We start from the raw sequence: 13,149 nt of genomic DNA on the forward strand, positions 1-13,149 counted from the left end.
TTATTTTGTTTATCAGATGCTACAATGGCGTCCGTTACTTCTGAGACACTCTATATGAAAAATATATCGAAAATGCATATGGGTACTCAAATGAAAGCTCTTGATGAGTGTAACATCGGGATGAGCTTATATCTTCAAAAACGACAATAGTTAAAAAAGTACATTGCAATTTAACAAAAGTCATTATTTAATAAAGCAAAATTTTATTTATTTATAGTTCACAAGTCACGGCAGTCACATAGTGACTACAAGGTTTGCTATAGTAAAATTCTAAAAGATAAAATTTATAAAAAAGTTTACTATTTATTAGAACAGTAAATAAAGTTAAAAAATAAAATGCGCTCATCACTAGAAACTTTAATCCGGAACATAATCATCCGAAAAATCGAGTTTGCGCTCCAAGGAAACATTGAAGCATTGCCACCCTCAATCGAGAACGAGATAAACACTCCCGAGTTCCCGGAAAAGTTGAAAAACTGGAGTAAAGAAGAAGTTGATAACAGAGAAATCCAGTCGTTGTGCGACAACGCAGTTACAATCCTCCAATATTGCTCGCGTCATAAAAATGATGCTGCAAGCGAATACGCGACGGAATTCGTAAAGAAATTGCACGAAAAATTGATAACCGATTTTGATTTTAACAACCAGCCGGAACAGTTCCATTGGACCGAAGTATCCAAAGGTATCACGCGATTCTTGGCAACTTACATTTCGCTCGCCAATCTCGAAGATAACGCGGAAATAAAACGTTCGATTTGTCACGAAGTTATTAGCAAAATGACTCCACCATTGAGTCCCAAGCTTCCTTGGACGTACAAAAGCTCTGATACTATTATCAGTCTATCTTTGCCCCGTGTCTTCACCTATTTCCTTTACGACGAAGACAAGTTGAAAGAAGAAGTTAAAGATGGTATTTTCGTGATTGTTGGAGAACAGTATAACAATTTGCACAATAATGAAGAATTGAGAGATAATTTTGGATATTATAAGTTTTACGATAGTTTGTATACTTATTACCTGGCTGCTATTAAAGACACTCGTTTGTTAGATTATAGAAAAATTTACGATAATGATGATAACAATGGCGAAGTTTGATAAATATTGAAAGACATTACAAAAGATTATTGAAGAAATTTAATTTTCATTTTTGCACGACTCATGATGCGGAGCAAAAAAAATTTTTTTTCCACAATTTTCTTTACAAAATTTTTTAGGAATTTTATTCCCGTTATATATAATAAAATATTAAGTACTATTTCGCGTCCCTAAAGGTAAAAGGGCGTATATCTTTAATTACACGCCCTTTTAGTTTTAAGAATTCGAAATTTTGGTGATCTAAAGGTGAAAGGGTGTATAATTTTTTTTTCGGCCAGTTTACAAAAGAACATATTCGTAGTTTAAAAATGTGAAAAAAAAACTTTCTGTGGTAGCAGGGGCGTAAAACCTCAACTATACAATTTTTTAAAGTTAAAAAAGAAAATATATCCAATAAACAATAAAGTACGCGTGATTATTTTCTCGCTTTTTATTTTAAGAAATAGTTATTATAAAATTTGGATTCTGGATTGTTGATCATGATGAAACAGCTGTTGTGAGAACGGCGCCAGTAATTATATTCAATAGGGCGATTAAAGCGGGAAATTTCAAAATATTTCAATGTTATCTGTCATTGTGATTTTTTTTATTACTTAATTTTTACGTAATTTGTTTTTGATTGATTTATTTTCTATTTGTTTATGCCAAACTTTGTATATGAGGCTGTTATTTAAGTATAATTTGTCTTGTGAAACTATTATTTAACATTTGGTATCAAAACTACAATTTTTTTTTACTCACCCTTTTACCTTTAAGTAGTACTTTTCTTAAAGCTGAAAGAGAGTATGTCTAGAGATACCAACTTTTTTTTTTTACAGATTTTTACGTTTCAGTCAATTTCCAACAGAATGGCAAAAAAAAATTTTTTTATACGCCCTCTCAGCATAAATCCCTATTAACTCTTAGCTATAAGCCCTTTCACCTTTAAGCAAGCGATTTAAATAAGTATAATTAAAATTTTCCGAACGATTTTCACTTCATAATAATATAGTTCATTCTCGATCGGGGAATAACTCTTCGAAAGTAAAGTGTTTGCAAATTTGATTAGCTATTTCAAGTTGCTTCCTGGACATTGATCTTTCAATATGAGGAGTAATAGCAGCAATTATTTCCCCTTTGTTCCCATTGACTACCGAGTTAATTGCGTCGGATAAAGCGGTGGTTGTTTCGGAGTTCCCAACAAACTTGGTCTTATAGTCTCCTATTTTGAGCTTAGTGATAGCACTGGTGAAGAAGACCTGTTGACCTTTCTTGGTTTTCACTAATTTGTACATCACTGTAGAGTTTGATTCAATGTTATCTGTTGACAAAAACGAAATATTCATTTGAAAAAATATAGAATCCATCATTCATAATTTAATATTGAAAAAAAGTTATTTGTAGCTTACTATATTTAATAACGACTCTCACTCTTTAAAGTTAATCCTCTCAAACAGTAAAAATTCCCATTTTAATTAATATGTATTTTATAATATCATATCGAGTGACTTGTGACAAATAATATATTAAATAACAACTTTAACTACTTTAATTTTACAGTTACAAATAATAGTTAGAATTGCTACTTAGATATGTATAGTTAAACTTTTGAAGGGAGAATGGAGAGAAGGTCACAATCATCCGTTAAATTTAACAAAGTCAAACAGTAAAAATCTGACACTTTGAATATATATTTTTTACCAGTCAAAGCAAATCAATAATTATAGATTTGTTTTTATCGTTGCGTTTAAAATTTACTATTTTACCTTGCAAATGTTGACGTTGGTTACATAAAAATCTAAAAGTCTTCCCATAGTAGTTTTAGTAACCATTTTTAATATTTTTTCAATATCACACGATAATTTTTTACTTGCAAAATGATAAACATTAAAGTTGTAATTGTTAATTATTATACTTAAACTTTTTGGACATTTACATAGCTGTTATTACTGTTTTAAATGCTATTTTTTTCTGTATAATTATTGAATTGTAACATTCGAATAATAAATATCACAAATTAACTATTAAAATCACAATTTTACTATTTGAAATAGTATTTACTATCAATTGATCAATTTTTATTATCTATATTAGTAAGAGAATAAGAAAAATTTTGTGTTCAGGATAGTCATAAGGCAAAATCATTTTTTTCAGTGAAACTTAGTGTCATTGCACAGATCGAGATTTGAATTTGTGTCTTTTTAAGGTTTCATATCATTCTCACCGATAGTCAATTTATTATGATTTATTAAGTATTTAGGCTGCATTCGAAAATGCTCCATCTCTAAATACATAATTAAGAAATGACCTTGTATCTTGTGAAATATTGACATTTTTTAAGATATAAGCTTATCCCGACATTACACTCATCGAGACCTTTCATTTGAGTACCCACGTGAATTTTTCATATATTTTGTATATTTATATATATTATATATATGTATATATGAAAAATATATCAAAAATGCATGTGGGTACTCAAATAAAAGCTCTTGATGAGTGTAACATCAGGATGAGCTTATATCTAAAAAAATGTCAATAATTAAGAAATGACCTTGCATCTTGTAAACTATTAACATTTTAAAAGATATAAACTCATTTCAATGCTACATTCTTCGAGAACTTTCATTTGAGTACCCACATCAATTTTTCATATATTTATATAGATTATATATATGTATATATAAAAAAAGCATGTGGGTATTCAAATGAAAGCTCTTGAGTGTCACATCAGGATGAGCTTATATCTTTAAAAATGTCAATAATTAAGAAATGACCTTGCATCTTGTAAACTATTGACATTTTTTAAGATATAAGCTCATTTCAATGTTACACTCTTCGAGAACTTTCATTTGAGTACCCACATCAATTTTTCATATATTTATATATATTATATATATGTATATATGAACAATATATCAGAGATGAATATAGGTGCTCAAATGAAAGCTCTTGATGAGTGTAACATCAGAATGAGCTTATATCTTTAAAAATGTCAATAATTAAGAAATGACCTTGTATTTTGTAAACTATTGACATTTTTTAAGATATAAGCTCATTTCAATGTTACACTCTTCGAGAACTTTCATTTGAGTACCCACATCAATTTTTCATACATTTATATATATTATATATATGTATATATGAAAAATATATCAGAAATGCATATAGGTACTCAAATGAAAGCTCTTGATGACTGTAACATCAGAATGAGCTTATATCTTTAAAAATGTCAATAATTAAGAAATGACCTTGTATTTTGTGAACTATTGACATTTTTTAAGATATAAGCTCATTTCAATGTTACACTCGTCGAGACCTTTCATATGAATACCCACATTAATTTTTTATATATTTCATATATTTATATATATATATATATATATTATATATATGTATATATGAAAAATATATCAAAAATACACGTGGGTACTCAAATGAAAGCTCTTCATGAGTGTAGCATCGGGATGAGCTTATATCTTTAAAATATATATTATATAAATGGATAAATGAAAAATATATCAAAATGCCTGTGGGTATTCAAATGAAAACTATTAAAATCACAATTTTACTGTTTAAAATAGTATATACTACCAATTGATTGCTATAAACCATTATTATTTATGATTATTTTTTTTTCGTTTACTATGTTAATAAACTTATTGAAACATCATCAAAAAAAATTCAAAATTCACTTACTACTGTCGTTTTCAACGGGCCCAGTCGCTTCGATTGGAACAATAATTTTAGCTTTGACATCATAGTCGCCTGTTGACCTCATTCTTTTAAAGAAAAGATTGATGTCAACTTTTTGATTTTTAAAGTCAACATTCAAGCTCCTTATTTCAAAATCTCCCGCATCGTAGAGTTTAACATTTGTTGCTCCAGCTTTAAAGTCAGTAGTATCCGCGACTACAAGTCTTTCGTTTATAATTAGAGGATCAATTGGCGGAACATCAAACTCAGGAATTCCTGCGCGGAGTTTCGGGCGCAATTTTTCCACGCTGTTTTTTATACATTCGTTCAAATTTGGATTTCTTCGACCACATACTGGTATATATGATGCTAAAATATAATTATATATTTTTTAACTCGAAAGTTTAGTCTCTTAATTTTAAGTTCTTTAAAATTCCAATTAAGGAGGTCCTTTCGCCATCAATGTTAAATAAAAAATATTAGATTAAGCATAAAATTAACTTTGATCTAATAGTTAAAGTCCTTATTTATCTACTAGTGAAGTTTAATTTATTCTTCAGCGTGGAAATTTTTGAAAAAAAAATTTCTAAAAATATTAGTATTTTTTCCGAGTCTTACGAGAAAGTAAGACCGTAACAACTTTCTCGAATTATGGCATTAACTACCGATTAGATGGGGTAAAAAAAAACTCAAAATAAGGTTTTCAAAATATTCAGGTTTGATTTTTTGCAATAAAATATATAGGTTGCCGTGGAATTTATGGAGAAATTAAAATTATAAAATCACAGAAAATTTTTAAGTAACCTGCATTTAAATGGCGTCAAAACATTTGGCAACATTGCGTAGCGCGCGAGCTACAGACCATTCAATAAATTCAAACTAAACTTTAACGCACTTATGTTTTTCATACATAAGGTAAAAGCCCCAATTATTGACGGGGGTCTAAATATTGACACCCTAAATTATCTTTAAATATATTAAATTATCTGTAATAAGAATAACGATCAAATAATTTTTTATTAAATTCTAATTAATTAAAAAATTGAGAAAAAATCACTTTCAGTTCAAAATATTAAATATTAATTATTAAAAAAAAATAAAGTTAGCACCAGTTCATCAAATCAGCTTACGAGCGTCTATTTTCTTAACAACTTTGGTTAGAAAAGCATTTTTTTTAACTGCCGAGTTTGAATTAATTTTTTCATGTAATTATATGACCTATTTTTTTTTTTAATTAACAGTACATGAAATATTTATAAAATTGAATAATCGAAATTAATTGTATGCTTTATAATATTTAAATAATGGGAGTCAATAACTAGTTCATAATTTTTATGGTGAATCCCATATTGACAGCCAGTCAACAGTGCTATGACGCCTTTTTTTTTTAAGTATAAAATACGTTACGCGATTATATACAAGGCTTTTAACTGTCAAATAACTCGGCGTGTTTTGGTGTTAAATAAGTTTTTGAATAAATTGTTATATTTTTAATAATAATTAATCATTCATAGAAATTATTATTAATTAACTTTAATAATATTGATTACTTTATATCAAGTTTTGATAAATAAAAATATAACCAAATGATTCGACGCATGCGCAGTAGGGGCGTCAATAATTGGGGTTACGGTACGTCAATATTTAGATCAATCAGTTTTTTAACCCGTCAATAATTGGTGTATCCAGATTATCTATTTAATTATTTAAAATTAATCAGTAAATATCACTGATTATCATTTTAAAAAAAGAAATTGATTAGTTAAAACATTACTTAAGACATTACCACAAACAAAATTCAACGATATTTATATTTGATTGCTTAAAAAAAAATCAAATCATAACTTTGTCTCTTATAGCGTCAATAATTGGAGCTTTTACCTTACTTATTAATTAATTTATTGTAAACAAATTTTCATACTTCATAATTGAAAAATAAAACAGTAATTAAAAAATGCTAGCATTCTTGTCATGAGACATTAGAATGTTATGGTTTTATGACTAGACATTTTTAATTAATTTATTTATTTACACTGACTGCACAAACTTAAACATGATTAAGCTCATATTGTCCAAATGAAAATGTTAACAACCGATATATAGCGTCGCCAAATCACGGACAGGTTACTAACGCTGATTTACAAGAGTCAAATTGATTTTTGTATTTAACTATTTTTTTTTTTAATTTTTAAAATTTTCAACGATTAATGCCTCATATACTATTTATTTTTTAATTTTAGAAATTTTTATGGGTTTTTTATTTTAATTTATCGAATATTGACTACTACAGTTGTTGTGACTCAACTGAAGCGAAAGGACTTTGTTAATCTACATATTATACATTTTTATGAATTTTAAAAATTTACTTACGGACTTCAGCTGAAACAAGACAAATTAAAAAAATAAAAGTTAAACACAACATTCTGGTTGTTTATCAGCAATACAACTGCGATTAACCGATAGAAGAAGATTAATTTATATCCAATTAAAGCTGAATCACAAAATAATTTATTCAAATTCATCTCTTTCTTACTCATTTTTATCTATCGCAGTTTACTTAGAGGTTTTTTCTTTGATATTCTATAGATAACTAATTAATAATTAATGAATTTCGCGGAAACATCACAAAACCGCTTTGTTTTTTTCAAATCATTTACATTACAATAATTTATTGCGTACAAATCTTGATAAAAAATTAATTTTATTTAACAAACAAATTTGTTCCGAAAAATTATTTTTAAAAAATTGCATTTTATATTTTTTGAAATTTCCACATGTTAATTTTTTTTGACATAATTTACTAGTTATAAAATTATTAAAACTAGCAACTGCAGTCAATATGTAACTAAATTAGTCTACTAAATGCACTGATAGAAGGATTTCTTAGCATTTAAGAAGATTTCTTTGTATTTAAGAAATCATTTCTTAAACATCATTTCTTAGCATTTAAAAAATATTTCTTAGTATTTAAGAAATATTTCTTTGTATTTAAGAAATATTTTTTAGTATTTATATTTCTTAATATTTAAGAAATATTTCTTTGTATTTAAGAAATATTTTTTAAATATTAAAAAATGATGTTTAAGAAATGATTTCTTAAATACAAAGAAATCTTTTTAAATAATAAGAAATCCTTCTATCAGTGTGTCTTACTAAAATTTTTAAGGAGATATGGTAAAATTTTGAAAAATTCCTAAAAATTTGTAAATTCAATCTACGTAATAATTAATAAAAAAAATTAAAAAACAGGAGTTTCCAGGATATTGAATCAAATAATTAGGTTTGAAAATTGTAATTTTAACATGTGAATGGAGATTCCACCATCCGTGTATTTGGTTAAGAATTTAATGCAATTAACGATTTAAAAAAAAATTTATTTTCATTGATTTGATTGAAAAAATAATAAGCTTTCGATTAAAACAATAAAAAAAGTAGCTTTCCGAACGTATTACGGAGATATTTTATAGTTTTTATGAAAAATCACTCGGAACTTGCGTTCTTCAAAGTTTTGTATTTGACTTGGCAACACCGCTTGCGCAGTTACTCGACGCATAAGTAACCGCGGTTTTTTAATTGCTAAAAAATCCTAGTCATTTTAGTTAGACAGTAAACATAGATAAATTTCAATGGTAAGGAACTCTTGTGCCGTTGTCAAGTGTATACCGGTAATTCAGAGTGCTATATTTTTATTAGTCAATTAAATGTTAATAATTACTTAAGAAAAATCGAGCATAACTAATGAGCCAAAATAATGTTAAAATTTTTTTTTACTTTCAATTTTTCCAATATTCGTCAAAATTCTTTTGCTTAATTTAAAATAATTTGAACAATTTAATAATTGATGATTTTTACTTATTCAATAAAATAAAGTAATAAAATGACTTTGGTATTTGTTACTTGCCGGATTAAATAAACAGATTTGGCGTGGATAAGTGTGTCAGTTAAATATTTCTCTCTCTGTAACTATATTTCTATCCTTTTCTTTTTTCTCAGCTGTTGACGCGACGTTGCCAAATCTTTATTCGAATAAATAGCTGACGATAAACGAGTCAAAAACATAAAATTAAACTTTTAATTTTTCTAAAATTATATCGGTAATGTATTATTATTAAATTTTTTTTTATATTTTACAATAATCCGAACAAAAACAGTTTCACTGTAAAAAAATCACGCCAAATCCACGTTCATAAGACTATTAAGAAAAAAAATTTTTATTTCTTTACAAAAAGATATAAAATAAAAAATTAAAAAATCCAAGTAACCGATATGGTTGTATATGATTTTCGGAAATTAAAAAAAATTTTTTTGTAAATTTAAAAATTAAAAGAAACAATTTTGGAACGTATTTAGTGTGCGTGGTTACGAAATATTTCACTTTTTATGAAATTCCTAAAATCTATCTACTAGGACTTTTAAAAAAAATTGAAGTACACAATGACGCACACCAAGTACGTTCCAAAATTTTTTTCTTAATTTTTAAATTTACAACAAAATTTTTTTTAATTTCCGAAAATCATATACAATCATATCGGTTACTTGATTTTTAATTTTTATTTTATATTTTTGTAAAAAAATAAAAATTTTTTTTCTTAATAGTCTTATGAACGTGGACTTGGCGCGATTTTTTTTACAGTGAAACTGTTTTTGCTCGGATTTCATTATTTTTTGTAATTATAATCAAAATTGACAATTTTAATTTAATACGGATGACCCGGAAGGAGATCCCTGTAACTTCCCGCTAATTCCATACTTAAGCGCTTGAAATTGCACTTATAATGTTGTTGAGCTCTTCAAGCTCCAAATTACAATTTATGTATTATTTTAAGCTTTATGAGCTCAAAGAGGTAGCTGTTCTATGCTTTTGAGCCCTTCGAGTTTATATCTTGCGTTTGACATATATATTATTAATTTATAATTGTGTTAATTAATTTAAAATAATTTAAATGACACAATAAGAGGTTATTATTATTTTTACGATATATTTATTTATTTTTATTTAAATAAACGACCAAATTCATGGAGAACTAATTGAGAGCAATATCACGTCGCTGAATTATTTATTTTATTTTTTTTTTATTTTATTCGCGGTACTTTTATCTCGGATAAAATTTTATCCCGGATTGAAAAACTGGCCCTTAATAGCTTAAAATTTTTTTTTATAATATTATAAATTATCATGAATAATATTTAAGAGGTTAATAAATTAATTTCTCTATTATTATTATTATAATTTTTTTTAGTCCAGACCGGGATTCGAACCCGGATTATTTAGTTACGCCTCAAAGGCTCTATCAGTTGAGCTATCTAAGACACTATCCGTAACTATTTATTCAGTCACCTAATAAGACCCACAGAATAATAAACACCACCGTCCATCTTACGGTAGAAAGCATTATACACTGTAAAAAAAGCGGTGTTAAAATGGACTCATTTTAATACCGCTATGTAACACCTAAGGATTTGTTAACACCGGTGTAGCGGTGCTCTTTTGCGGTGTTAAAAATCCGGCGTTAAACCGGTGTAATATCGATGTAATACCGGTGTAATAGTAGAATAAATTTACACCGTATCGGAGTATGAATATTATGATCCATAAAACACAATTAATATTCAATATTTATCAAAATGAGACAAGGAACATTTATTTAAGAATTTTCAATTTATAAAATTACGCAGAAATCGATTTAATGAATGTTATACAACAAGTTAAATAATATTTACAATATTAAAGGTTTAGGGACAATATAATAATTATTTTTATCGTAACCATGATGTTTTTCACAATATAATGGATGTTTTAAACATGATAAATTAATAATTTGATATGATTAATTTAATGATTTCATTTGCACATAAACTCATATTGTAACACATAGTGTCCCATAGCTTACACAGCAGCATTATATTATCATTATAAAAGAAAATTTTTTAAATTTCACCGTAAAATTATCTTAGAAGTATTCCGAAAATCTTAAAAAAAATTGAATTGAATTTATTGATTTATGCCAAAGCCTTCACTGCCCGAGTAAAAATGAAATTATTATTTTTTACGGAAAAATAATAAATTTCGTTCGACCGCTGCACCACCGCCGCACCATACCGCCGCACCACCGCTGCACGACCGCCGTTTGGCGGACTATTACGCCGCACGCTAAAAATTTACTCCCCCTAGCACCGCCGCACTACCGCTGCACCACCGCCGCACCAATGCTGAATCATACCTACAATTTCACAAAAAATGGTATCATAATTAATTTATCACGCAATAATTAATTAATAAATAATGCGACTAGAAATCTTTATGTAAGACCTATTGATCAACCTCCTTTTAATCGAATGCCTAATATTAAAAAAAAAAATTTTTTTTAAATCAGGCCAAAGCACCGCGAAATTATTGATTTTTTTAGTCGTATTGTTGATGTAGATTTTTAATTTCGTCCTCGGGTTGCACAGAAGCGGTACGCCTATTGAAATACTCTGAAAGAATTTTAAAAATTGAACTGTGATGGGATTCGAACCTGGATCGTCTGCATGGAAGTCTCGAACATTGCCAACTGCACTGCAAGCCATACTTAACTTAAAAAATTTAGTTAAGCTATTTGAATGATCAACGAATATATTATTTCAATGTATATACCATCAAACAGTGGTATGGTGCGGCGGTGGTGCGGCGGTGGTGCAGCGGTGGTGCGGCGGTCGAACGAAATTTATTATTTTTTCGTCAAAATTAATAATTTTATTTTTACCCGGGCGCGTCACAGCTGTGGTGCGGCGGTGGTGCGGCGAATAGAAATTTATTTACTTGTCACGGCGCTGGTGCGGCGGTAGTGCGGCGAATAGATAAATTCTTTACTTGTCACGGCGGTGGTGCGGCGGTGATACGGCACTTGTAAAATAACCAAAATTTTCACGGCTGTAGTGCAGCGGTGGTGCGGCGCTTAAAAAGCCGTGCAGCGGTGTTGCGGCGGTGGTGCGGCGGAATTCTGTTTTTACTCGGGTGGCCAGATGGCAAAAGAAAAATTATACATTTTGTGAATACAATACATTTTTAAATTTTTAATTTAAACATAATAATTAGAACTTATATATAATTATACATAATAAAGTATTAGTAAAGGTAATATTGCTTATATGCTAATTTTGAAGAAACTGTTTAAATGAGAATTAGAACTAATAGATTACAATATTTATGATTATGATTTTAAAGATTTTAATTTTAATAATTTTAGTGATTTAATAACTTTTACTGATTTTAATAATTTTAGAGATTTAACTGAAAATTTAGTTTGGATTTAGATGTCTAGATTAAAAAGGTAATCATAAAGCTTATTTTTAAAAATTTCTATACTGGGAGCATTTATCATATCGATTGGTAAATCTTCCCAAAGACGAATGCAAGTAACTACAAATGATATTTCATAAATAGCTGTCGTAAATTTAGGTAACTTGAAATTTACATAATTCTTTTTTGCTGCAAGTCTTACAGAATGTCTAGTATCAATATTTTCAATAAATAGTTCTCGTAAGTAGCTAGGTTTACCTATATTCAACAATTTATAAAAATAACATGCTAAGTAGTACATTCGGCGGCTTTTTACTGATAGCCATCCAAGCTCTCGTCTATACGATGTAATATGTTCATCCTTTTTCAAATTATAAATAAAACGAATCGCTGTATTTAATGAACGTTGTAATTTGCAATTCTCATCAGCAGTACAACTAGTTAATACTATAGAACAATAGTCAATAAGTACTTAAAAGTTATGAAATAATTACTAAAATGCACTATTTTGAAGTTTCCGATTATTTATATGATGTCCCAAAATGCTCTGGATCTATTCTTACATCGAAATTTTTTACAGTGTATTTATTTTAATTAAAAATTTTTATCTACTTAATATTTTATTATTTTAAACTTTCTAAATTACATATTAACTTTTTTTGATTATTTATTTTTAATTATTAAACATAAAAAGTTATATTATAAAAATTGTGTTAGTTAAAATATTATCAACACCGGAAAATTTATAACACCGATTTAACACCGAAAAAAAAATATTTACACCGCGAGCGGTGTTACTGCTACACCGATTTCGGTGTTGAATTTAACACCGGAATTTTTAACACCGTATACCGCGTGGATTCACACCGGTTTTTTTTACAGTGTATCTGTAATTATATCAGTATAAAAGCGGCAAAATTACAGTATATCTTCGGTATTTTTACCGTAGAAATACGATTTTATTATTGTAAAATTATAGTAATATTATAATTAATACATAGATTTTTTACGGTAAAAGTTCTAGAGTTTTACGGTAATTTTATCGTATTATTTCTGAACTTTGCATCAAAAGTACGATAAAAATGCTGTATAACTAT

The 13,149-nt window shown here is 27.8% G+C and overlaps 1 protein-coding gene across 1 annotated transcript; it reads right to left on the minus strand.

The window, feature by feature from the left end:
* Nucleotides 1-1,510: 1,510 nt before the first annotated feature.
* LOC123262371 lies at nt 1,511-7,247 on the minus strand. The gene is made up of 3 exons (XM_044724535.1): nt 7,141-7,247; nt 4,774-5,139; nt 1,511-2,395 (listed from the first exon to the last, which is right to left on the minus strand). Exons 1-3 carry the CDS (start codon nt 7,190-7,192, stop codon nt 2,088-2,090), a joined length of 726 nt encoding a protein of 241 aa, XP_044580470.1. The 5' UTR covers nt 7,193-7,247; the 3' UTR covers nt 1,511-2,087.
* Between the last annotated feature and the right edge of the window lie 5,902 nt (nt 7,248-13,149).

Source organism: Cotesia glomerata, linkage group LG4, assembly GCF_020080835.1.
Source record: "Cotesia glomerata isolate CgM1 linkage group LG4, MPM_Cglom_v2.3, whole genome shotgun sequence".
Lineage (NCBI taxonomy): Eukaryota > Metazoa > Arthropoda > Insecta > Hymenoptera > Braconidae > Cotesia > Cotesia glomerata.

What these genes read in the sequence shown, in the direction of transcription:
- LOC123262371 (XM_044724535.1), bottom strand. Translation starts at nt 7,192, where the DNA reads ATGTTGTGTTTAACTTTTATTTTTTTAATTTGTCTTGTTTCAGCTGAA. An exon ending in TCTTGTTTCAGCTGAAGTCC is followed by an intron (nt 5,140 to 7,140) that starts GTAAGTAAATTT and finishes ATTATATTTTAG; the next exon opens with CATCATATATACCAGTATGT. An exon ending in GCCCGTTGAAAACGACAGTA is followed by an intron (nt 2,396 to 4,773) that starts GTAAGTGAATTT and finishes TTTTGTCAACAG; the next exon opens with ATAACATTGAATCAAACTCT.